The 23,624-nt window shown below is 34.0% G+C and overlaps 4 protein-coding genes and 1 non-coding gene across 7 annotated transcripts; 3 read left to right on the forward strand and 2 right to left on the reverse strand.

Moving 5' to 3' along the window:
• LOC133312773 (CSC1-like protein ERD4) lies at positions 1 to 5,242 on the forward strand. The gene is made up of 6 exons (XM_061514036.1): positions 1 to 716; positions 1,982 to 2,124; positions 2,322 to 2,597; positions 2,854 to 3,698; positions 4,067 to 4,322; positions 4,635 to 5,242. Exons 1-6 carry the CDS (start codon positions 446 to 448, stop codon positions 5,010 to 5,012), a joined length of 2,169 nt encoding a protein of 722 aa, XP_061370020.1. The 5' UTR covers positions 1 to 445; the 3' UTR covers positions 5,013 to 5,242.
• Positions 5,243 to 5,694: 452 nt separating this feature from the next.
• LOC133312779 (pentatricopeptide repeat-containing protein At3g25210, mitochondrial) lies at positions 5,695 to 7,207 on the reverse strand. The gene has a single exon (XM_061514044.1). The coding sequence runs from the start codon at positions 7,067 to 7,069 to the stop codon at positions 5,924 to 5,926; it is 1,146 nt and encodes a 381-aa protein (XP_061370028.1). The 5' UTR covers positions 7,070 to 7,207; the 3' UTR covers positions 5,695 to 5,923.
• Positions 7,208 to 9,441: 2,234 nt separating this feature from the next.
• Positions 9,442 to 15,130, forward strand: LOC133312778 (inositol transporter 1-like). Of its 3 annotated transcripts, XM_061514042.1 has the most exons (7): positions 9,442 to 10,113; positions 10,660 to 10,730; positions 10,981 to 11,059; positions 11,213 to 11,316; positions 13,110 to 13,217; positions 13,334 to 13,519; positions 14,306 to 15,130. In XM_061514042.1, exons 1-7 carry the CDS (start codon positions 9,930 to 9,932, stop codon positions 14,933 to 14,935), a joined length of 1,362 nt encoding a protein of 453 aa, XP_061370026.1. In that variant the 5' UTR covers positions 9,442 to 9,929; the 3' UTR covers positions 14,936 to 15,130. The 3 variants fall into 3 exon arrangements, with proteins under 3 accessions (XP_061370026.1, XP_061370027.1, XP_061370025.1); XM_061514043.1 differs by having other exon boundaries at positions 10,973 to 11,316; XM_061514041.1 differs by having other exon boundaries at positions 10,981 to 11,316.
• Positions 11,705 to 11,777, reverse strand: TRNAA-UGC (transfer RNA alanine (anticodon UGC)). The gene has a single exon. It is a non-coding gene; the product is annotated as a tRNA-Ala (tRNA).
• Positions 15,131 to 18,502: 3,372 nt separating the features above from the next.
• Positions 18,503 to 23,094, forward strand: LOC133312777 (uncharacterized). The gene is made up of 4 exons (XM_061514040.1): positions 18,503 to 19,143; positions 19,336 to 19,560; positions 20,368 to 20,748; positions 22,439 to 23,094. Exons 1-4 carry the CDS (start codon positions 18,595 to 18,597, stop codon positions 22,904 to 22,906), a joined length of 1,623 nt encoding a protein of 540 aa, XP_061370024.1. The 5' UTR covers positions 18,503 to 18,594; the 3' UTR covers positions 22,907 to 23,094.
• The last annotated feature ends 530 nt before the right edge of the window (positions 23,095 to 23,624 follow it).

Below are 23,624 nucleotides of genomic sequence, written 5' to 3' on the forward strand. Positions count from 1 at the left end.
TTTTCCATTAATTCCGCTCTCTCTCACACACACTATCCCATTCCCACTCGTTCTTCCCACGCAACGCATTCTTCAAACTGAAAACAAAACAATAATAATAATAAAAATCCGAGCTTGCATTAATTGAATATAAGAAATCCAAAAAAGTTAAGATACCCCACAACAACCACCGTTTTTGATAACATCTTTCTTTCTTTGATTCATCTTCTCTCTTTTATGTTATTGCAATTTGCTTTAAGACTCACAGACAAAATAGCCTTTTTTGTTTTTTTATGGTGTGAGTGACTGTTATCAACAGCAATTAATTCCAGTGGCAACGGTTCCTTCCTTTGAATGAATGTACCAATTCAGTAACCCTGTAACGGTTCGTTTATGTGTGAAGTGAGGGACTTTTGTTGAAGGGAGAGTGACTTGGAGTTGGAGAGAGAGAGAGAGACCCAGATAGATGGATTTTTCATCGTTCTTGACGTCCCTTGGAACGTCCTTTGTGATTTTTCTGATTTTGATGATTCTGTTTGCATTGCTATCAAGTAGGCCTGGTAACAATGTCGTGTATTACCCCAATCGGATCCTCAAGGGCTTCGATCCCTTCGAAGGTGGCTATAAGACTCGCAACCCTTTCTCTTGGATCAAGGAGGCCTTGTCCTCTTCAGAACATGATGTCATCGCCATGTCTGGGGTCGACACTGCCGTCTACTTTCTCTTCCTCAGCACCGGTTTGTCTTTTTCCCTTCTCTCTGTGTGTTTGATATATACAAAGATAGATGCATATTTATTCTTCTATCTCGAAGCTCTTTTTTGTTTGTTTTTGTTTGTTTTTTTGTTTGTCTGTTTTTTTAGATATTAATCTGTTTTCCAGGGATGCATCATCGATCTTTCCTCACTTTTTAAGTATATGAAGCCATATTCCTATACAGAGGAAACTGTATATCAGTTTAACCGTGTTACCTTGAGTACATAGGATTAGCATTTTAGAACTTTGTTTACTTCATGACACCTTACCTGCATACTTTTTTCGAGAGTTGTTGGTAATTCCTGTGAGTAATTGAGGATCTGTGTGTAACTTTTGATGTAACGGGCAGAACAATGATTCTCAAATGTTTCAAAATCTCAGGTGTAAGTGGATGCTTTCCGTGAAATAAGCATTTTGTGGGATAATTGTTGAATTATGAAGCTTCAGCATCTATTGTAGACAGTTTCTAAACCAAAACACTTTCCTGGTGAACTATGCATACTGTTACGAAATAGACAATTCACAATATGATAATGAAAGTATGAAACCATAGAAAAAATATTCATAAGATCACTTGTGTCACATTTGATGTGCGAATGTTTGGAAGATATTTAGGTATAGGTTACGTGAATTTAAGATTTTTGAATTGCTTTAAGCCTGGCTCAAATAGGATTCTTGAGAATCATGGATCCTTAGGAATTAGTTTTCCATAAAATTTGGAAAACTGATTTAAGTCATGTATGAAATCTCAAGCTTTAGATCTATATCTCACATTCATATGAAATGTAAAGGACTACTTCCTTCTACTGCTTGCTAGACTGGTACTACAAAGCTTATGTTTCTTTAGAGGTTCAGCTAGCTGATGTGTTAACTAAATGACTTCCTTCAGAAAGGTTTCAGAATCTTATTGGAAAGCTGGGAATTATATATATCCATTCACCAGTTTGAGGGAAAGTGTTGTAATAGTCCCCTATCTGTCCCATAGACTTCACCACATAATATTCTCTGTAAGCTGTTGTAATTAGCATGAAATGTTTCATAATTTAGTCATTAGCAAGGTCTATATATTAGAATGAAGCCAAGTATAGAATTATTAAGAAATATTATTCAGCATTTTCCCATTCAACTATATGTTTTTATCTGGTTATGAACTGTCATATTTTCCAGTTGGTTGCTGACTTGTTTACCGGATGATTAATGAAAAAAATATTCGGTTTTTAATTGTAATTCTTCTTGTTCACATGCCAGTGTTTGGTATCCTAGTTTTATCTGGCATTATTCTGCTCCCGGTTCTTCTGCCTGTTGCTGTTACTGACGATGGTGTGAAGAAACAAACAACTAGCGCTAGGACTTTCAATGAACTCGACCACTTATCAATGGGAAACATCACAGTAAGATCAGCATTGCATCGCATTTTTGTATAATAGTATTATGGTTAAATTTCATTTTATTTAGTTGTGTGTGTGTGTGTGTGTGTGTGTGTGAAAGTAATGTCCAATATTTTTGCTGTAAGTTAAACAGCTAACTAGCTTCTTTAATATCTTCATATGATAATAATGCTAGACTGAATAACTTCTATGATTTGTAGGAGAAGAGTCCCAGGTTGTGGGCATTTTTAATTGCCTGCTATTGGGTTTCACTTGCTACATTTTTCCTCTTGTGGAGGGCATACAAGCATGCGTCATGGCTGCGATCTGAAGCTCTTAAGTCTCCTGAAGTGAAGCCCGAACAGTTTGCTGTAGTTGTGAGAGACATACCTCCTGTACCTGAAGGTCAGACTAGGAAGGAACATGTTGACTCTTATTTTAAAACCATCTATCCAGAGGCATTTTACAGGTCTATGATTGTAACAGACAACAAAAAGGTGTGATGTTCATTGATTTCCTTTTTTTCATACACTCTGAATTACCTTTACTTTTTCTGATTCCATGCCTTGCATTGGAGCCCATCTTTTCTGATTCATGTGGCATTTAGGAATCTAATACTAAGAAAGAATGTAGAATGTCTTATGGTTTTGTCCCTTCAATATAAATAATTTGTCTATGATGCTTCTTCCTAATATTTTCTGCCAATGAATGTTGTGATGTATAATTTAATTCCTCTAAGTTAATTACTAACAGGTGAACGAGATTTGGGAGGAGTTAGAAGGGTATAAGAAGAAGCTTACCCGTGCAGAAGCAATATATGCAGAGTCAAAAACAACTGCCAAACCAGAAGGAACAAGACCTACTAACAAGACTGGCTTCCTTGGACTTATTGGTAAAAAGGTGGATAGCATAGAGTATTACACTGAAAAGGTTAACGAATTTGTTGCCAAATTGGAATCTGAGCAAAAGGTCACTCTAAGAGAAAAGCAGCAAGATGCTGCTTTGGTCTTTTTCTCAAGTAGGGTGGTTGCAGCATCTGCAGCTCAGAGTTTACATGCACAAATGGTTGACACATGGTCAGTCTTTGATGCTCCTGAACCCCGTCAACTACTATGGCCTAATTTGAAAATCAAGTTTTTTGAAAGAGAACTGAGGCAGTACATGGTGTATGTCATTGTCGCGCTGACGATATTCTTTTACATGATTCCAATTACATTTATATCTGCGTTAACAACTTTGGATAATTTGGTGAAGCTTCTCCCATTCATAAAGCCAGTTGTGAATATAAAGGCGTTGAGGACAGTGTTAGGAGCTTATCTCCCTCAACTTGCACTTATTATTTTCTTGGCTTTGTTGCCCAAGTTGCTTCTGTTTTTGTCTAAATTGGAGGGCATTCCAACTGAAAGTCATGCAGTCAGGGCTGCATCTGGAAAATATTTCTATTTTACCGTGCTGAATGTTTTCATTGGAGTTACTATAGGTGGAACCTTGTTCAGCACATTCAAGACCATTGAGAAGCACCCGAATCAACTTGTGCCCATGCTGGCTAGCAGCCTCCCGGGCAATGCTACCTTTTTCTTGACCTATGTGGCCCTGAAGTAAGATAGCATCCTTACTTTTATTTATTTTGTATATTTATCCACAATGATGATTTATTTTGTTTATTTAGATGTTAAAGGTTGCTTGGCTACTTTCTAGTGATGGTAGAAATGTAGAAGGGCATACTTTTATGTACAAATTGTGTTCCACACTCTATCTTGTTATTATCTTTTCCTATATTCTTCTGATGCAGGAATTACTTTGTTCCAAAGCATAACTGTAACAAGTATTTTGTCTGTGAACTTCAAATTTTGGACTATTCCTACTATTCATATGAATAAAAAACGTTTCACCTTTTTTTTTAATTTTTTTTGTAATACTTGACCCAACACAAACTAACTGATTTTTCTTATTCTGTTTGTCTTAGATTTTTCGTTGGCTATGGCCTTGAACTGTCCCGAATAGTTCCTCTTATTATATACCATTTGAAGAGAAAGTATCTTTGTAAAACTGAAGCTGAGTTGAAAGCTGCTTGGTTTCCTGGAGATCTTGGTTATGGAACTAGAGTTCCTGGTGACATGTTGATTGTCACCATTGTCTTGTGTTACTCTGTTATTGCTCCTCTGATAATCCCTTTTGGCGCTCTGTATTTTGGCCTTGGATGGCTTATACTGCGAAATCAGGTAAAGTTCCTGAAATTTTGTTTTATGAACACAGTTTTATGTTTTTTTATTTTATTTTTTATTGCAAGCTCATATTTAATAATTATAAAATGGAAATTTATAAGCTTATTGTAAACTTCTAATTTGTTTTGGTTTACTAGAGGTTTGCAACAAAGGCAGGAAATACTTTTTGCCATGTACATGGATTTTAATGATATCTCATGCTCTTTACCATCGATATGCACCATGAAGGTTTTAGCTAATGTAGGCATACTATTAAAATGTTCTTCTAGTAATTTTTTTTACGTGTTTGTGTTATCCTTGTATCAACAGGCACTCAAAGTCTATGTACCATCATATGAAAGTTATGGAAGAATGTGGCCCCACATGTTCAAACGCATACTAGCATCTTTGATATTATACCAAATTACCATGCTTGGGTACTTTGGGGTGCAGAAATTCTACTATACACCATTGTTGATTCCTCTTCCCATACTTTCGTTATTCTTTGCTTTCGTCTGTTCAAAGAAATTTTATCCCGCTTTTGAACGTCCGGCACTTGAGGTTGCAGCTCATGGGCTTAAGCAAGTTCCCAACATGGAATTGATTTTCAGATCTTTCATTCCACAAAGCTTGAGTTCTGAGAAGATTGACGATGACCAGTTTGAAGATGCTTTGTCTCAAGTTTCAAGAGCAACATCATTTGTTTGATGTATTTATCTGAATTTCAACACGTTTATATCTGTCAGTTGTAATCTTGTAGTGATACTTTTAGATATTTTATTACCTGTTGATAACACGTTTTAGGAACCAGGGTTGTTGACTGATTGTGATATATGATTATGTAAGATAATATTGGGTGATCTGGTAATATTATTATTCAATGTTGGTTTGACTTGTAATAGTAATGTATAAGTCCTCTGTCTGATGTTCTCTATAGTTTAAGGTTGTGTTCTAATATTACATTATTATTACTGAGTGAGATCTGATATGAGTTTCCATTCTGTGCATCAAATAAGCAATTTCATAGGATTTATTATTATTTTTGGAGCAAACAAATGGACTTGAGGCAATGACAGAGAACAATCAGATGACTAATAGGTTGGTTTAGTTGGTTATATGATATCATAAGATGCTCATCCAGCAAACTATCCACGAGCAATTTTGCAAGGTTCCACCACAATGACACAGGTGGAAATTACACGTCAGTGTTTGCTCCAGCTGAGCTATCATGTGACCCTACAAAGCTGTGGTCAGTGTTCTCTATCATGCTCATGCTTTTTCGTAATAACTAATAACTAGCCCCTTTCAGCAGAAAAAGGAGTTTTTTTTCCATATCATCAAAGATCAATGCTAGAGAGTTAGCACTAATCTGTGGATTTTACATTTGCAAGGGAAATATAGTTCAAAACTTCTGTTTATCATTGCATATAGCACTCTTTAAAAAAATTCAGCTCTCCAATACAATACACATCATATATTCATATGTTTAATGGGATTCAGAGCTCTCCAAAATCAGGCTCTACCAAGCACTAGAACAACTGAGCTTGACTTTAAGAAAAGGAAAACATCTTGTGCAATGCATCTTGAAACAAAGGCATATAAGTGCAAGAAGAATCTAGTTAATCCCGGCATACAAAGTGCAATCCATTCAACAAGGTCTTGTACAACTTTTCGTTCATAGAAAAATCCCTCTTCTTGCATTCATCAAGTAGTTCAAATGCTTCATCAGCTCTTCCTTCCCGACACAATCCTTCTAAAACAGTCTGGTAAGTCAGATGATCAGGGGACCTAGAATTACCCAACATATCAAACAAAACCTCAATTGAATCCTCAAACCTCCGTTCCATAGCAAGACTACAAACAATTATCACAAAAGTGCTGGTAGTTGGAACAAGACATTTACCTCTCATTTCCTTATAAAACTCTAACCCTTGATTCACCCTCCCTTTCTCACACAAACCCCTAGCAATATAACCATAAGTAAAAGCATTAGGCTCACACCCATACAACCCCATTTGGCGAAAAACTCGAATTGCCTCATCCACTTCCAAACACTTGGAATAAGCCTTTACAATCATGTTCAACACAAAAGTGTCAGGTATAACACCGGAAGCCTTCATTTGCTTGGTCATTGAACGCACAGCATGTAAATAGACATAACACACATTCAACTTGTTGAACCTTCTAAGGAGTGAATTGAACAAAAGTGAATAAGTCTCGAGCGTGGGTTTACAATCCTCGGATCTAAGCATCTTATTATAAACATCAAATGCACGATTGAAGAGGAATTTGCGACCGCAACAGAATCGAATAATGGAGTTATACAAAGGTACGTTAACGTCGCAGGCGCCGGCAATTACCTCCTCGACGAGGGTCTCGGCTTGTCGGTAACGGCGACCGGCGATGAGTTGTTTGATGATGGTGAGGTAGGTCACGTGAGTGTGCTTGTAGGCACGCTGTTGTGCGGTCCAACGGAAAATGTCAAGTGACAGATCTGGGTCTGATTGGGCCTTCAAGGCCTGGTCCACATCGGAAGGGGTGAACCCGGGCTTCAGCTTCTCGACCCATGTCTCGAATTGCTTCTGCAGTGGGGTTCTGGTGCGAGGTTGAGGTTGAGGTTGGTTGGAAAATGAGCGCGTGTCGGTCAGAGAAAGACACGGTTGTGGTTGTGGTTGTGGTTGTGGTTGTGCGCGTGCGAGTGGATTGAACAGAGAGGAGTAATAAGCAGAGCGTAAATTGAAGAAGCGTTTTGCGAAGATAGCCATGTCGATTACAATCACTGGTTACTTCATCATCCTTTTCGTTGGGCGAAGCATCTTTTTTCTTTCTCCCACAGCAATAGGCAATAGCAACCCCTAGCAGTGGCGAGGACTTGGCTTTGTTTGGGAACTGAATCAATTTAAAAAATTATGTAATAAATAACTTATATTATGCTATTTTCTACTGCGTGAATTATTTTATTTTAATAATTTTTTTATTTGTACTCTTTCTTTTAGAATTGGTTCTTATAAAGCAAGATTCTTACTTTAAAGAATAAAGTAAGCCAAATTTTAGCTGTAAAAATATTTCACGGTTAAATATTACAAGGGAAAATATTTGTATTTTTAATAGATATTAATTATATTATTTTAAGTGAGAGAAAGACATAATTTATTATTGTTTTATTTAAAATATAAATTAAAAACATTCATTTTCTTTTCCATAATTTTTATTATTTGCGTCTTTTTTTATTTAAAATAACATAATTCTATATTCTTTAAAAAAAACAAGTACTAACCCATATTATAAAGCATTAAGTAAAGAACAAATAGCTCCCAAAAAAACTCCTAGTCACAATCAATTTTATTTTTTTTTTAAATTTCTTTGGGGATTAATAAGTGGGCCTATAATGAAACGCAAATGACCATCAGTTGAGAGAGTTCTTTGTATCTTGTTAAGATCTAGTCCAAATTGTATAGGTACTGAATGAGTTTCTATGTGGCTCCTTCAGGATGGACTTCAACTCAATTTTTCCTTTTCTTTTTGGGATAACCAGCTCAATGTTTTAAATATTGGTTCAACCAACAAGAATTGGGTGTGTCCTTGATCAAGTTCAACCATAGAATAGTTTAAGCAATTAAGGGTATGTTTGGTATATAGTATAGGATAAGGTCTAATAGTATAAGACCTGATAGTATAAGGCCTGATTGTATAAGACCAGATTAAATTTTAATACTATCCAGCGTTTGGCACGGTATAAAATAATATATTGTATAACATAATATCATCTAGTATTTGGTATTGCACTGTATAATATTATATATGATAAAAATAGATATTTTTAATAAAAATATCTTTTAATAAAGAATTTATATAATTATTCAAAAAATGTCATATGATATTAATTTTTATAAAAATTTATTGATCAGTGTGTCCAAAATATAAATTAATTTTTATAAGAATAAAAACATTCAATATTTTAAAAATTAATATATTGAAAAATTAATTTTTATTTTAATAGATTAATATTAAAATAATATATTAATTTTTTAGAATTACATTGGTCAATGATGTTAATACATCAATCTCTTATTAGGCCTTATCCCTCACCCTTAGGCCGGATTAAGTTATACATCGTTTTGATGTATTAATGGATTATGCTGTATAAGTTTATACTATATGATGGTCACACCAAACAACTGAAAATGTCATAACGTATAGTATAAGCTTATATTATCATGTCTTATACGTCACACCATAAGTAATAGTTTTATCATGCGATGAGAGAAAATAATTATCTCCAATAAATTTATTTGCGCAAGTGGGATCCACTTTCACGGAGAGGGAAAAAAAGGAGAGTAGAACCCATCTTGAATTTGTGTTTATAATAGATGGTTTCTTTTTTATATAATATGAAAATAATAAAATCCTTATATAAGAAAAACATTTTCTCATATGATAGGAGAATTGTTTTCTCTTATAAATGACACTTCAATTTTCGTGCAATATATTTTTTTTAATCGATGTGGACTCCACATAACATGTGTTTATAGCATGATAAAACTAAAACCCTTGATTATATTAGAACATTTTTTCTCAGTTCATTCACATGTTTGGTGGTTATATTAATATATTCTTTTTTGGTAGAGATATTAATATATTATTTATATATAATGTTGATTGATTTTTAAAATAATATTATTAAAAAAATCGACACTAATTTAATTTATATTAAAAAGATAAAATTATGTACAAGCCATACGTGTTTAATTGATTATGAAGTACAGAGAGAAACATTTTTATATCTTCTATATTTTTTATGGGTTCAATCTTTATCTTTTTAAAAGACATAAAGTTATATCATTTTAAGTAAGAGAAAGATATAAATAATGAAAATCTTGAAAGAGAAAGTAGATGTTTTTTAATTTAAATTTTAAATAAAAAATACTAAGCTGTATTTTTTTTTTCTAACTTGAAATGACACAACTATTTATCATTTAAAAAGAAAAATATTTTCTCCATTTTTTATTCATACGGAGAAACATTTTATTATAAAAAGATGAAAGCTGGATTTTAGCATAGAAGGATAATTCTCATTTAATAATAACCAGAGAAACCAAAGTGTTAGTGTTAGCCCATACGTTTTACTCAAAAGACATTCCCGACAGTGGACGGAAAAGTGACACTGTGCAGGCAAACTCCTTTCATACAGAATTCAAGGGTGGACAGTCGTCCTATGTTAATTAAATCAGCGAACCTCAGTGGCAATAATGGCCACGTCGTATCGTATGTATGTATGTTTTTGCATAATTATAGTATAGGGTTCATTCAGTCACGTAAAGGTAAAACTGTGTTGTTAGGACCAACAAATGTTCACTCCATATCTCATGGCGGTCACGTGACACCCATTGACGACTGTAAACAAACCGTCATTTCCTTCATTTTAATTTTTCATTTTGACCTTACCTGGGTTGAATTTTCCGTGTCCCCTTCGCTTTCTGCAACAAACTCTCACGGTTTTCATCCTCTTCATCGTCAATCACGTGAACACACATACATATATATATAGAGAGAGAAAGAGAGATAGAAAGAAAATTACATATAGAGTTAATATCATTTGTTTGAGTGTGTGTGTGAGTGAAGAAGATGGTGCACACGGATTCGAATACGAATACGAATTCGAATTCGATGAGTCGGGAAGCGAGGCCTGGGAGCGCCCGTTACTTGGAATTGTATCCGGACAGGAAAATGTCGTATTTCGAGAATCCATATGTTCTTAGTGTCACCGCAGCTGCTGGCATAGGAGGACTCCTCTTCGGCTACGATACAGGTACATACCATTTTTTTGGATTATATTTTATATATATATATATATATACATTGAAGGTTATATTTACAAATTTTTTGTTTACAAACTCTTATAAACTAAGTATGACCGGTCAGTCATAGTTAGTGTAATTTGTAAAAAAAGTTTGTAAACGGATCCTTCATTAATTATTCATTGTTTATACACGATTATGATTTTTTATATATACGATCATTCAGAATTATTCTTCTTAAAAATTGAACTGACTAGTGAATACTGAGTGAACATTTGATCCTTGCATCATGGAGTTTTTTTCTTCATTACGCTAGCTACAGTGCTATGATCAATAAGTAGTCAATAGTATTCAGTAAAAAATATAACGGCGCTATAGGGTGGAAAATTATAGAAAATGACGCGCACATTCATCAACAAATTAAAAAAAAAAAATTTGAAGCCAAAGCTCGGTGACATTAATTTGGGCTAAAAATTTTAAAAATAAAAAATAATTAAACGGTACTTCAACTTGTGAGAACTGTTTGACTTAACGTGAAACTGATCAATTTGCTGCAGGTGTTATATCAGGGGCCATTCTGTATATTAAAGATGATTTTGAGGTTGTGCGGAGAAGTAGCTTCCTTCAGGTATACATGCTTAATTTTCTGCCCTATTCAATGTTTTAATTAGGCTTCAGGAATACTAATTCAATTATTTATTGGTTGCCTTTTTGGTAACATTAACATGTGTGATCGATATGAGATGTATTTCCATATATATATATGTAGCCAATTTTGGCAGTTAATTAGAAGGAGATAATAATACATAAACAGATTTGAACAACTTTTCTCTTGAATATCTGCTGGATCATTTTAATAATACTTTGAAGTTTGGCAGGAAACAATTGTAAGCATGGCATTGGTTGGTGCAATTATTGGAGCATCAACAGGTGGATGGATTAACGATGTTTTCGGACGTAAGAAGGCCACCCTTAGCGCTGATGTTGTTTTTATTATTGGATCAATTATTATGGCAGCTGCACCAGATGCATATGTTCTTATATTTGGTCGTCTTCTTGTTGGCCTTGGTGTGGGTGTGGCTTCTGTCACTGCTCATGTGTATATAGCAGAATCCTCACCAGCAGAAATAAGAGGTTCATTAGTGAGCACAAATGTGCTTATGATTACTGGTGGACAGTTTCTTTCTTACCTCATAAATCTTGTCTTTACCGAGGTTAGACCTATTTATATCTTGTTTTGCTATATTTAAACTTCCTAGTACGTATATATAGAGTGCTAGCACTGCTTGGCATTAACTTAGGAATGTGACTTGAGTTATGTTTCCTTTGACTGTTTTAGAGTATTAGCTTATCCCCAATGACTTCAGCGTTTCATTTTGTTATCATTTAAAAGTTAAAAGAGGAAGGCATTGGGAGAAAAGGCAAAAGAGATCTAAAACTGCAGACGTACAGAGGGCTCGTGTTCTGCTTTATAGAAATATCTGGATTACAGCCATTAAATGACTTTATACCAAAAAATTGACTTTATAAAATAGAAATCCAACTGAAAATCATATCATATCCTACCCTAGCTAGTCTTTGTTTTTCATTTCCTTAAAAAAATGGAGATGCGGGGGATCGAACCCCGTGCCTCTCGCATGCAAAGCGAGCGCTCTACCATTTGAGCTACATCCCCATGCACAGTTCCAGCCTAAAGAAACTTAAAGAATAAAATCTGACATTCAATAAATGCCATGTGTTGCTCATAACAATTTTATTTTTCCTCCTCCCTTGATTCAATTGTCTCATCGTTTAATCAATAATTTTTTTTAGGGACAGCTATATTTACTACCAATTTAGTCTTACTACCTAATTTGTTATCGTTATATCGATTTAAAATCAACGAAAGTTAATTTTTTCATTTTTCAATCATTAATTTTAAATTGATCCAACTGTAAACAATCAGATAATAAGACTAAATTGGTAGTAAGTATAATCTTTTATTTTTTTTATGTTATGGTTTTAAAAAGTTAAGTCAATTCAAATTTAATTTTAGTTATAAGTGATTTGATTTGATTTGATTTAAGTAAGGATGTATGTCTTACAATAGAATAGTTTGCAATCTTGTTTTACCATTATTTTGTATAGTTTTTTCCGCTAACAAATTTTTACAATAGAAATTACCAAAACAATATACAATAGAATATTATAAAGGTTTCCTGCGCGTTTCTTTCTGTTCATTGGTTTGGAAAGGAGGAGAATCATGAAGAAGAAGAAAAAAGTCAAGATCTTTTTGAATTCTTTTTTTAATTTTTTAAATAAACTTTTGTCATTGAAATGACTGTTCTTTTTCACCCATATGAGCTTAAATTGCATGACTGCTGAGAGAGAGTTTACAAGTTATTTCTCTTGATGTCACCTGTAGCTAGTGAGTTACAAGTGGCATGTTACTTGGGGGAAACCGTACATGTAGTGTTTTGCAAGTTATTAAGATGTAAATCACACATTCTCATTGCCTATTTGATTGTGTTCTGATTTTTTTGTTTTTAAAATTGTTTTGTAAAATAGTTATGGAAACAGTTGTTTTCTATACTTTTTTTCTTTTTGAAAGTTAAAAACCAAAATAAAAAACAAAAACAACTCAACATGTTCTCTAAATTTGATTTTAAAAACAAAAAAACAGCTATAGTTTTCAAAACATTTTTTACAAAACAGGTCTTACCAAACGAGTTTATTAGTTTTTTTGTTCTGAAAACTAAAAAACTGTTTTGCAAAACAGAAATCAAAAACAGCCTTAATTTGGTTGGGATTATACTTTGTTCAAATTAAATTTATTTTTATATTTCTAAAAAAATTTGTAAGGTCTTTAATGCTGTTCAAGTGACAGTTAGTGTAATGAAAGCCTAAATATATAGTTTTTATTTCATTAAATTTTATTTGGCTCAATGGTATTGTTATTACCTGTTCATAAAAGTTTTTTTTTTTATAATTTTTAGAGAAACCAGCTAAAGAAATTTTGATAATGCAGGTTCCTGGGACATGGCGATGGATGCTGGGATTTGCTGGTTTGCCAGCTGTTATTCAGTTTTTTGTGATGCTTTGCATGCCTGAGTCTCCAAGGTGGCTTTTCCGGAAGGTGAAAAGTTTTCATTTTCATTTTCAATTTATGGAATTGTATCATTGGTAATTGTTATATTACATGCGCTCCGTATGCTGAAAGCTTATCTTATACTGGTATCTTTTTTTGTACAGAATCGGAAAGCGGAAGCCATTTCTGTGCTTACCAATATCTATAATTATGAACGCCTAGTGGATCAAATTGATTACCTCACTGCTCTTTGTGACCAAGAACATCAGAAACAGAAAACTATTAGAATCATGGATGTTTTCAGATCAAAGGAAATCAGAATTGCATTTTTTGTTGGGGCTGGACTTCAGGTTATTGAGACAAGCCTAAATATTTTCTGTTTCTAAAAATTACTTTCTCCTTGTGTTTTGCACTGTCCATCTGAAACATCCATTTTCTCATAATAATGATAGATATATTTAAAGCATGCTTTTATGATTGGTTACATCTTAAGGATGTAAATAATCATTTTACCCCAAAACCTTAAGTTATTTGGTAAATGGCACGTTAATTGTTTTATATTATATTTTTTTAATACGTCTCCTCATATATAAGAATTTATTAGATTTGAAGGGTGAATAATGCACTGGGGTACAGTGCTAAAGAAACTTGATCACCATATAAAGAAGCATTCAATACAAAAAGCTTAACCTATTACAAGAGCACTTTAATGAATTTATATTATCCTTCTGTATCACGCTAATTGTTTTATATTATATTTTTTTAATATGCAGTGGCGGACTTGACACTGGCTAATTTAGCCATGTTTATTTCGCTACGCTTGAAATGTAGCAAATCATGTTTCAAGAAAATTAGCCATGTTTTGGTCGTAGTTGTATAAGCGTAGTTATTTTGGCACCAACTAAATTTTTTGGCACTGGCTAGAATGCCTTGCTGGCTCCGCCAATGCTAATATGTCTCCTCGTATATAAAAATTTATTGGACTCGAAGGGTGAATAATGAGTGAGATATAATGCTAAAGAAACTTGATCACCATGTCAATAACCATTCAACACAAAAAGCTCAACCTATTACAAGAGCACTTTAATGTACTTATATTATCCTTCTCTAAACTGTTTAGACTATATATTTTGCAGGGTTTTCAGCAGTTAAGCGGTATCGGCATAGTGACATACTACAGTCACACAATCATAGAGATGGTTGGATTTAATTCCAATCAATTAGCTCTTCTTCTATCCCTGATTGTTGCTGGCATGAATGCTGCTGGAACAATTGTTGGCATTTATCTAATTGACCATGCAGGGCGAAGGAAGTTGGCTCTCACAAGCTTGTCAGGTGCAATTGTAGCTCTGGCAATACTTTCTGCAGGGTCTCACCTTCAAGCATCTGAACCAACAAATAGAACCTATGGTTGGATTGCAATTATTGGGTTAGCCCTTTATATTCTTTTCTTTGCTCCAGGAATGGGACCAGTGCCATGGACTATGAACTCAGAAATCTATCCTGAAGAATTCAGAGCCGTGTGTGGGGGCATGTCAGCCACAGTAAACTGGAGTTGCAGATTGATAATGTCTATGGGCTTTCTTTCCATTTCTGATGCTGTGGGACTTGATGGGAGTTTCGTTATTCTTTGTGTTTTAGCCGTGGTTGGATTTTTCTTTGTGCTCTTCTTTGTGCCAGAGACTAAAGGATTGACGTTTGAAGAAGTGGAACTCATATGGAAGAGGAGAGCCTTACACAAAGCCTTCTTGTCTGAGTTGTTGTGAGCTGCCAATGTAAGGAGTGCATCTGAAACAGAAAGCTGAGTAAATTATGCTTAAGTATATCATGTCTTTGTTAATTTTACAGTCCTGTTCTCCTTCTTTTGCTAGCTTGTCCTTACATTTTAGATTAGTTCTTGTAATTCACCCTTTTCGATGCCATGAAATCTTATTATTTGGAAACGAATATTTTTTTTTTGAAGGGTTTAAGTTTAATGTTTCTTTAATGAGATAAATTTCATTTCTTTTATATATAAATATGAATGACCCGTATTTTTTTATTTTCTTCCGATTGAGTTACATGGGCCTCATATACCTTTTATAAGTGTATAGAAAATAAATTTAAATTTATGTCCTACAAGATAAAAAATATTAATTTTTTTAAACAGCATACTAAAATGGAAAAACGCCATTGACACTTTTTTTTTTATTTTTTTTATTTTTTTTATTAATAAATAAATTTTATGCGAGCCTCGTGAGTCTATATTTATTTAGAGGAACTACCTAAAGCATAAAGGTTGATCGAAAAATTAATGACCAATATTGTAATAAAATGCATGCATAAAAAATCATGACGTTATTAAAGTTATCTTCTTTAATTTTTTTTGAAATCGGCGGTTCTAACTCCCACTCTATCCATTAACATAATATTCTTAACTTTAGAGGAGTCGGTCATGTGGAATAATAGGCTTTTTCATTTTCTTTCTTAATTAAAGTAAAAATCATCACTTTATTCTCGTACCCAAGTATAACACTAATTTGTCCATATTTAACTGTTGACCAAGCTATGTACTTGAGTACAGAGGTTGATACTCAAATATATTGTATGAAACAGCAAATACTCAAGTACACAAATGATATACTCGAGTATTGTTCGTGATCTGAATTTTTATGAACATTTACTCGAGCAATATGTGGTGTACTCTAGTAAATATTTATAAAAATTCAGATCACGAGTAAAACTTGAGTATTCAACCCAAGTTAGTTACTAAGAGTTGGGTTTTTTATTTATTTATTTATAAAACTCTCACATCATGTATTTCAAAACCTTCACTGAATCAAGTAATCGATTACATTAGCATACGATAATTGATTATATCAATGAATACTTGTATAATAATTTCCATATTGTTGACTAGACCAAGTAATTGATTACACGAATATACAACTTCGTGGGTATCTTGCATTACAAAATTTAGAAAATTTTATGATAAAGTTTCGGAAGGCCACAACTTTTGACTCGAGTATCGGAATTAGGTGTTTTTTTTTCTCATAACTTTTCGATGCCTACACATGACAAATACCGCAAGGGATTTGGTCAAACAAATTTCCCAAAAAATGCTTCTTTATGTCCCGTTTGTCATATTTTATTTTTATGAGTTATGTTATTTGAATTTTTACTTTTCAATACTAACAAATAACCCTCGAGGAATTTTCCAATGCATAGGTCTCAAAATGTTACGTGGAATAAAAAAAAAAGGAAAAGTGTTTATTCTTTTAAATGACATAACTTATATCCTTTCACTCTCACAAAGAGGTGGGACCCACACCTTTATTTTTTTGTCAACTCTCTCTCCTCCTTTATCTATCTCTTTCTCTCTCTTAAAATGACACAATTTTACATCCTTTAAATTGATACACATTTTTCTAAAAAAAAATCATCTAATTCGAACTCTCAAGCCAAAAGTTATGGCATTTCAAAATTGTAGGATAAATATTAATCATCATACTCGAGTACGGGACCTTATACTCAAGTATATGGTCCCGTACCATAAGAAATATTAATATTTTTTAAACAACATATAAAAAAGAAAAAACGGCATTGACACTTTTTTTATTATTTTCTTTTTAATATTTTCATTAATAATAGAGCCTCGTGAGTCTATATTTATTTAGAGGAACTACCTCAAGCATAAAGGTTGATCGAAAAATAATGACCAATATTGTAATAAAATGCATACAAATGCATGCATAAAAAATCATGACGTTATTAAAGTTATCTGCTTTAATTTTTAAAAAATCGGCCGTTCTAAATTCTAACTCCCACTTTATCCATTAACATAACATTCTTAACTTTAGAAGAGTCGGTCATGTTGAATAATAGGTTTTTTCACTCTGTTTTTTAATTAAAATAAAACTTACCGCTTTGTTCGCGTATCAAAACATAACATTAATTTGTATGTTGATCGTTGACTATTGACTGTTGACCAAATTATGTACTTGAGTACAAGGATATATACTCGAATATATTATGTGAAACAATAAATACTTGGTATATAGGTGATATACTCGAGTATTATTCATGGTCTGATTTTTTATGAACATTTAATTGAGCAATAGGTGTCGTACTCCAATAAATGTTCATAAAAACCCATATCACAAATAATATTTAAGTATTCAACCCAAGTTAGTTGTGCGACCTGGTTTTTTTTTTTTTTTTTTATAAAACTCTAATCTTGCATTCTGATCATTGATTGAATCAAGTAATATGATTACACTAACATACGATAATCGATTATATCAATGAACTAAGACTCATATCATAATTATCTGACAATTGGCTATACCAAGTAATTGATTACACCAGCATACGGCTTTGTGGGATCACAAGACCAATTTGCATTAAAAAAATTTAAAAAAATGAAGTTAAAACTTCAGAAGGCCACAATTTTTGATTCAAGTGCTTTTTTTATTTCACACAACTTTTCGATGCCTACGCGTGGCAAATACTGTAGGGGACTTGGTAAAAAAAAATGCTTCTTGAGCCCTGTTTGTCATATTTTATCTTTATGAATGATGTTATTTGAATTTTTACTTCTCAACACTAACAAATAACCCTCGAGGAATTTTTTAGTGTATAGATCTCAAAAAGTTATGTAGAATAAAAAAAAAATCATCTGATTCGAACCCTAGAGCCAAAAGTCATGGCATTTCAAAATTTTATGATAAATATTAATCATCCTACTCGAGTACAGGACCGTGATACTTGAGGATCAGGGTCCTATATTACATCGATACCAACACGGGACATAAGACACGATACACTGATATGTTAATTCTAAAAAATATTAGATTTCGACACGTTCTGATATTAAATAATATAGTTTATATTTAATACCTAAGGCATGGTTTGTACTCGAGTAGAAATTAATAACACATGATTTACTCAAATATGAGCGGGAGTCAAAACAAGGCGTATTGGTGTTATGTTTAGGAAAAAAAATAATACTTTTTAAATAATTTAAAAACAGAAGTATTGTAATAATTTTTTATTAAATAAAAGGCACAGACGCACAGTAGCTAAAAAGCCTGAATAATGTGCTTCTAACATTTTAAATATTGGGGTTTACATTTGGCATTTAATATGACACAACAAACTTTCTTACACACACAATATTTTGTGAGACCCACACTTTTTGAAGAAAAAAGAAAAGAGAAAATTATGACACGCAAAACGAATATCTATAACATTACAATCACTCTTCTTATCACAAAACTCTTATAAAACCCTTAAATATTATAGATATTTTTTAAAAAGAAAAAACAAAGGGAAAGAAGAAGGAGAGGGGTTAGTGGAATCTGAGTGAGGTTGCTGTTGAGGTTTGTTTGGTTTCAAAAACCCCAGGTGGAGAAAACCTAGAAGCGACTAGTGTGGGAAGTTGTCAATGTCTTGTCCAAGTGGAAGAACAACACCTGACCTTGTTCTTAAGAATCGTTTTCTGAGTTATTTGATCTGGCAATCCATACCTTCCACCCTCATCTTTTCCCTATTCAAACCTTTCATCTCTTCTCTCACCAACTCCATACCTCACACCCCATTATGGCCATTTCTTCTCTTTCTCTCTTTCCACCTTCTCTTCGCCGCCACCCTCTCCGTCATCGCTTCCCCACACCCTCTACGCCCCGTCTCGCCCTTCGAACTCCCCACTCGACTCCTCCGCTTCCTCTTCGTTCCCGCTTCCGCTGCCGGAGGAGCTCCTGACTCCGCCGACTTCCGCGACCGGCTAAAGGTCTCTCTGAGCTTCGTACTTTTCGTGGCGGCGTCCGCGGCGTCGGGGTTCGCGGCTGCGGTGTCCCTTTGTGGGGCAATGGCCATCGGTGATGGGTTTTGGGTGATTGGAAGAGTTGGGTTAAGGGGTTTCCTCATTGGTTCAATGTTTGGGTTGCATTACATTTTTAAGCGCAGATGGGTTTTGGAGTTTCCCATCATTCAGGTCAATCTCTTATCTCGTAATTCATAATCCATTCACATTGTTACCTATGCCTTTTAACTTTACTCATGTAAAAGTATAGTTGTACATGACACATAGCTGTATGTTGTTGTTTTGTGGTGTTTGTGATACCTATGTGCGTCTTTTTTATCCTTGATAATCATGAGCACTGACTTTAGCTACTTGTACGAGCAGCGTCCTCCTTTCTTCAGCTTTAAGATGGGAATTCCTTCAGCTGCTAGAAGAGCTTTCAAGCTTTCCACCGTAGCTTTCCTATTTTCAGCTATTTTATTAGAGATTCTTCCACATCCATTTAAGTATGGCTTTGCAATGCGAAGATACTTTACAGAGCAGATCATCTTTTCTATTGGGAGTTTTGCTATCTTCCTCTGTTGGGAATTGACTCATCATTTGCACCGGGTTGGTTTTCACTCCACTTAAATATTTCCTCTTGCAAGTTTGTTATTAAAATTGTAGCTGTTAGTGGTCTTTCTTGACAGTATTGATTTCATTTTAATCATTCCTATGTTAATCTCAAAATGAAATGGTGTTGTGATCTTGTGATACATTAATCTGTCTAGTACATGGTTTTCTCGAACTGATGATTTCTGATCTTAATCCATGTTTGTATCATAGGCATAGAGGAACCTAGTTCATATATTTGTGCATTTGTCTGTATTAGGTTGTATTTATATGTTGTCGTGCATCAGTCATGTGCTTGTTCAACCTTTTTTGTTCAGTGATCTGCTGTCTCAGCTTATTTGTATGTTTAATATCTCTTGCTCTGTCTATATTCATTCTCTGCAGATGTAATCTTTGGGATCTCTTTCATGTTTATTATTATTAGATTTGGTTCTATGTATACAACATAATTTAGTATAATATCTGGGATGCTTTACTTGGACGAATAATCTAAATGTGCATGTTTGTTGTGTGTGCTCATTGTACAATGCAAGAATGGCAGGAAAATGTACAATGCAACATGACTACACGCACATGCAAAGTTAAATAAGAAATGCCTCTGAAAACAACTATCAGTTACTCTATTGTCTAAACTATCCATAATGGACCCTGTATATATGTTATCCATATACTAGTCATAGAAACATATACAACTATTTGGAATCCTGAATAATTTTTTATATGCCTGTATAATCCCCTGCCTTTGGAGGGAAGTGTTGTTAATCACTGACTGAAGTCTCTATCTTGGTTGAATATGGTTTATAGGTTTTACATACTAAGAGGTCCATATTTGCACCCCCAAAAGGATCTGCAGCAGCAGAAACAAATCCAACTGAGCATCTCCTTTCAGCTTTGGAGGACAGCAATCCAACATCTCTTCTCCGGTATCTTGCATATCTTGATCTCTGTATGGTTTGCGAGAACAATGTTGACACTTGGCGGCGTGCGGCATTTTTTGAAGAAAGTGGTGAGAGTTACAAAAGAGTAATTGCTTTGTGCTTGCGGCCTCTGGAGCATCTTGCTTCAAGATTAGGTGAAGGCTTGGGAAATTCTGCTGACAAACCTGCACAACTATCAAATCAGTTATCCTCCCCAACAGATGCACGATTAGATTTGAAGTACATAGAACAACTATACAACTTCCAGGTACATGTATAACCTTATTAGTTGTATATTTCTTATTTGTGGCTAATAAACAGAACTTCTATATCTGAAGATTTGTATCATCAATAGGATACAATATCAGATATCAGATGCAAGTCACTCCGGAGTTGAATGCTGAATTCCTCCTATGCCAGGATCTTTAAGTGTCCTGGGCTCTCCCCTTCTTTTCCTCTCTCAGTTCATAACTACCTCCTAACTAATTCCCCATCTCCCCTTTTATTTCTAATTACACATGTGAAAACAGACTTCTAATTACACGTGCGGTAACTGACTTGGGCTCTAACAGAAACCTATTTTTTTTATAATTGGAAAGCTTTGTGAATTCGGATGGTCATACTGAATTTAAAACTTCACTAATAAAATTTTTAGGCTTATCATGAGTATTTCTACGTCTTTCAGGCGTCTGTTTGATCTTCAGTTTTTATCTGGCATTGTTGAAACTTGTTTTTAAAGTTGTGGAGCCAAAATAGTCAATTTGCAAGGAGTATACAAAGAAATGTGCCACTCTACTGAATCCTGATTGTTAAACAATGAAGCCCACGGAAATGGATAATTTAAAAAGTACTTGTAAGTTGTGACACTGATTATTGAACACGCTGAAGCCTCATCTTGTTTTTGTTTTAACCACAAACTCCTGCCTTGAAAACAGGGTGTGTGCGCATTGAATGAAGTGAGGGTAAATTTCTTATGTCCCCACTAAGCTTTGAATTTTTTATTTTTTTTATTTTTTTCCACATGATATATGTTGAAATTATAGGGATTGGATAAAAAGGAGAAAGGAGAGAATATATTTCAGTAATGTGACTAAGTAATTATGATGTTGTGTCGATGTGATATCCTAACCTAATACTCCTACATATACTAGTATTTTAGGTCAGTTGATAATTAGTAATGCCCAAGCCCATCCCAATCACACTCCTAGCACAATAATAAGGGAAAAGTGTTTCTCTTATCATAGGAGATAAAAATATCACCTGCAATCCCAAAAAAATTGCGTTTTGAGATTTTTGCTTCTCTCTTGCAACATGAATTTCCCAAAGCGCCTTGTATTTTTTTCTCAAACCCTAAACGATAGGGTTTGCAAGAGATAATTTTATCTCTCGTCAGAACACTAAACCCCAGTAATAATCATGATATCTTAAGATCTATTGAATTTTCTGTATTGAACCATTGAAAATGTAAAATTGCCACAACCAATCATTGCATGGTTGATATTTAAGCCATCCCTCTTCACATGTAAGAAAAATAAAATGAGAGGAATAATTCAAATGCAAAAACGCACATATTTTTTCTGAGGAATTGGGGATAATGTTGCTGTTTAGATAATGCAGTAGCTAAAGATGGACGGACTTATAGAGGGAAAGACCATCCTATGGTTTTGAAGTCTTGTTTGTCAGTGAGACACATGCATCCACTTAGGGACAGGCACACTTATAGAGGGGAATACGGACTACCAACCTGTGATTTTTTTGGGCTGCTTCAGTATGCACATGGGTCATTGACATGAATTGCAGCCCTATAAATTACTATTTTTAAGCTCTGGTGATGAAATTTCACTTATTACTGCCATTGTCTGATAAGAGACCTTGTAGCAAAGGGGCAACAAAACAACACACCCAGCATTATAAATTAGTATGTGACATATTAAAAGCATTTGTTTGCTTATATGCAGCTTTATGCATGGTGTTCAAGGACTGTTGCCTCACTGACTGCCTGCTCACGTAAAGAAGATAAGTTTGGGGTTGCTCAGCTTTCTGGGAGTAATGCCGCCGTGGTTTCAACACTGATATCCTGCCTTCTTGCTGTTGAAAATTTCATGGGAAAGAAAACAAACCTGCAATCCCCAAATCAGTTGTTAGGACCTGCTGGTATCAAATGGGCAACATTGAATAGTGGAAGAGTAGATGTTACAGCTGGTAAAAGAAGAAATGGCCCAGTAAATTCAAAAGCTTATGCTATTGCTGATGTTCTCAAGATCTCAATCTACCAAATAGTCTCTGCATTCCATGATGAGATGTTGGCTGGTGCTAAAACAAGTCTCCTGGAGAAGGACTGGACCACAAGTGAGAAACCACTTTTTGGTACTCGTGAGATGCTTATACAAAAATTACGTCTTTTCCTTGATATTCGAGCTACCTAATTGCTGCATTGTACTTGGGTTTGGATGCTTACTTTCCTGGATTAAACTACATGCTTGTAAGACATTATACACATAGGTTGTTGTCAAGTTGAGATACAGATGAAATGGAAGGAAACGGTTCAATTTTGCTGTCAGAAATTTGAGGTGATGGACATTAATCTATAGCGATTTTGTTGAATATATTAGGACTGGCAGGTAAGTGATCATTTGGATGTGCATTTTCTTTTTATATACTTTTCTGAAATTTTAATGAGTTTGGATGAGCTTTTAAAAAAGACAGTGAAGCACTTAAAAAACCCATTCTTTTTTTCAAGATAGACTTTTTTGCTCATGAAAATCGACATTTTTTTATTACAATGGAGAAGTTGTAAGCAGTTCCAATATATATATATATATATATATATATATATATATATATATATATATATATTAGAAATTTTTTAAGTGTTGTGTGTAAACGCACAAGATTTTTCCCAAAAGTATCAGTATGAAAAAAGATATTTGACCCCTTGAAAGAACATCCAAATCAGCTGAACCCAAAAATTAAAAGCTCGAAAAGCTCTTCAATCATTCAAGTAAAATTTGACAAGGAATGGACGGAATTTTCGAAACTAGGCTTGTGAAACTCAAGATTGCTTTTATATTTGATAATTCGGTAAATAATTTTGTCACTAAATAATAAGTCCATCACCATTCTATGTTATTTGTTCAAACTTTA

The sequence above is a fragment of the Gastrolobium bilobum genome, unplaced genomic scaffold, assembly GCF_033153095.1.
Source record: "Gastrolobium bilobum isolate Gb01-03AN ecotype WA unplaced genomic scaffold, APGP_CSIRO_Gbil_v1 utg8540, whole genome shotgun sequence".
Lineage (NCBI taxonomy): Eukaryota > Viridiplantae > Streptophyta > Magnoliopsida > Fabales > Fabaceae > Gastrolobium > Gastrolobium bilobum.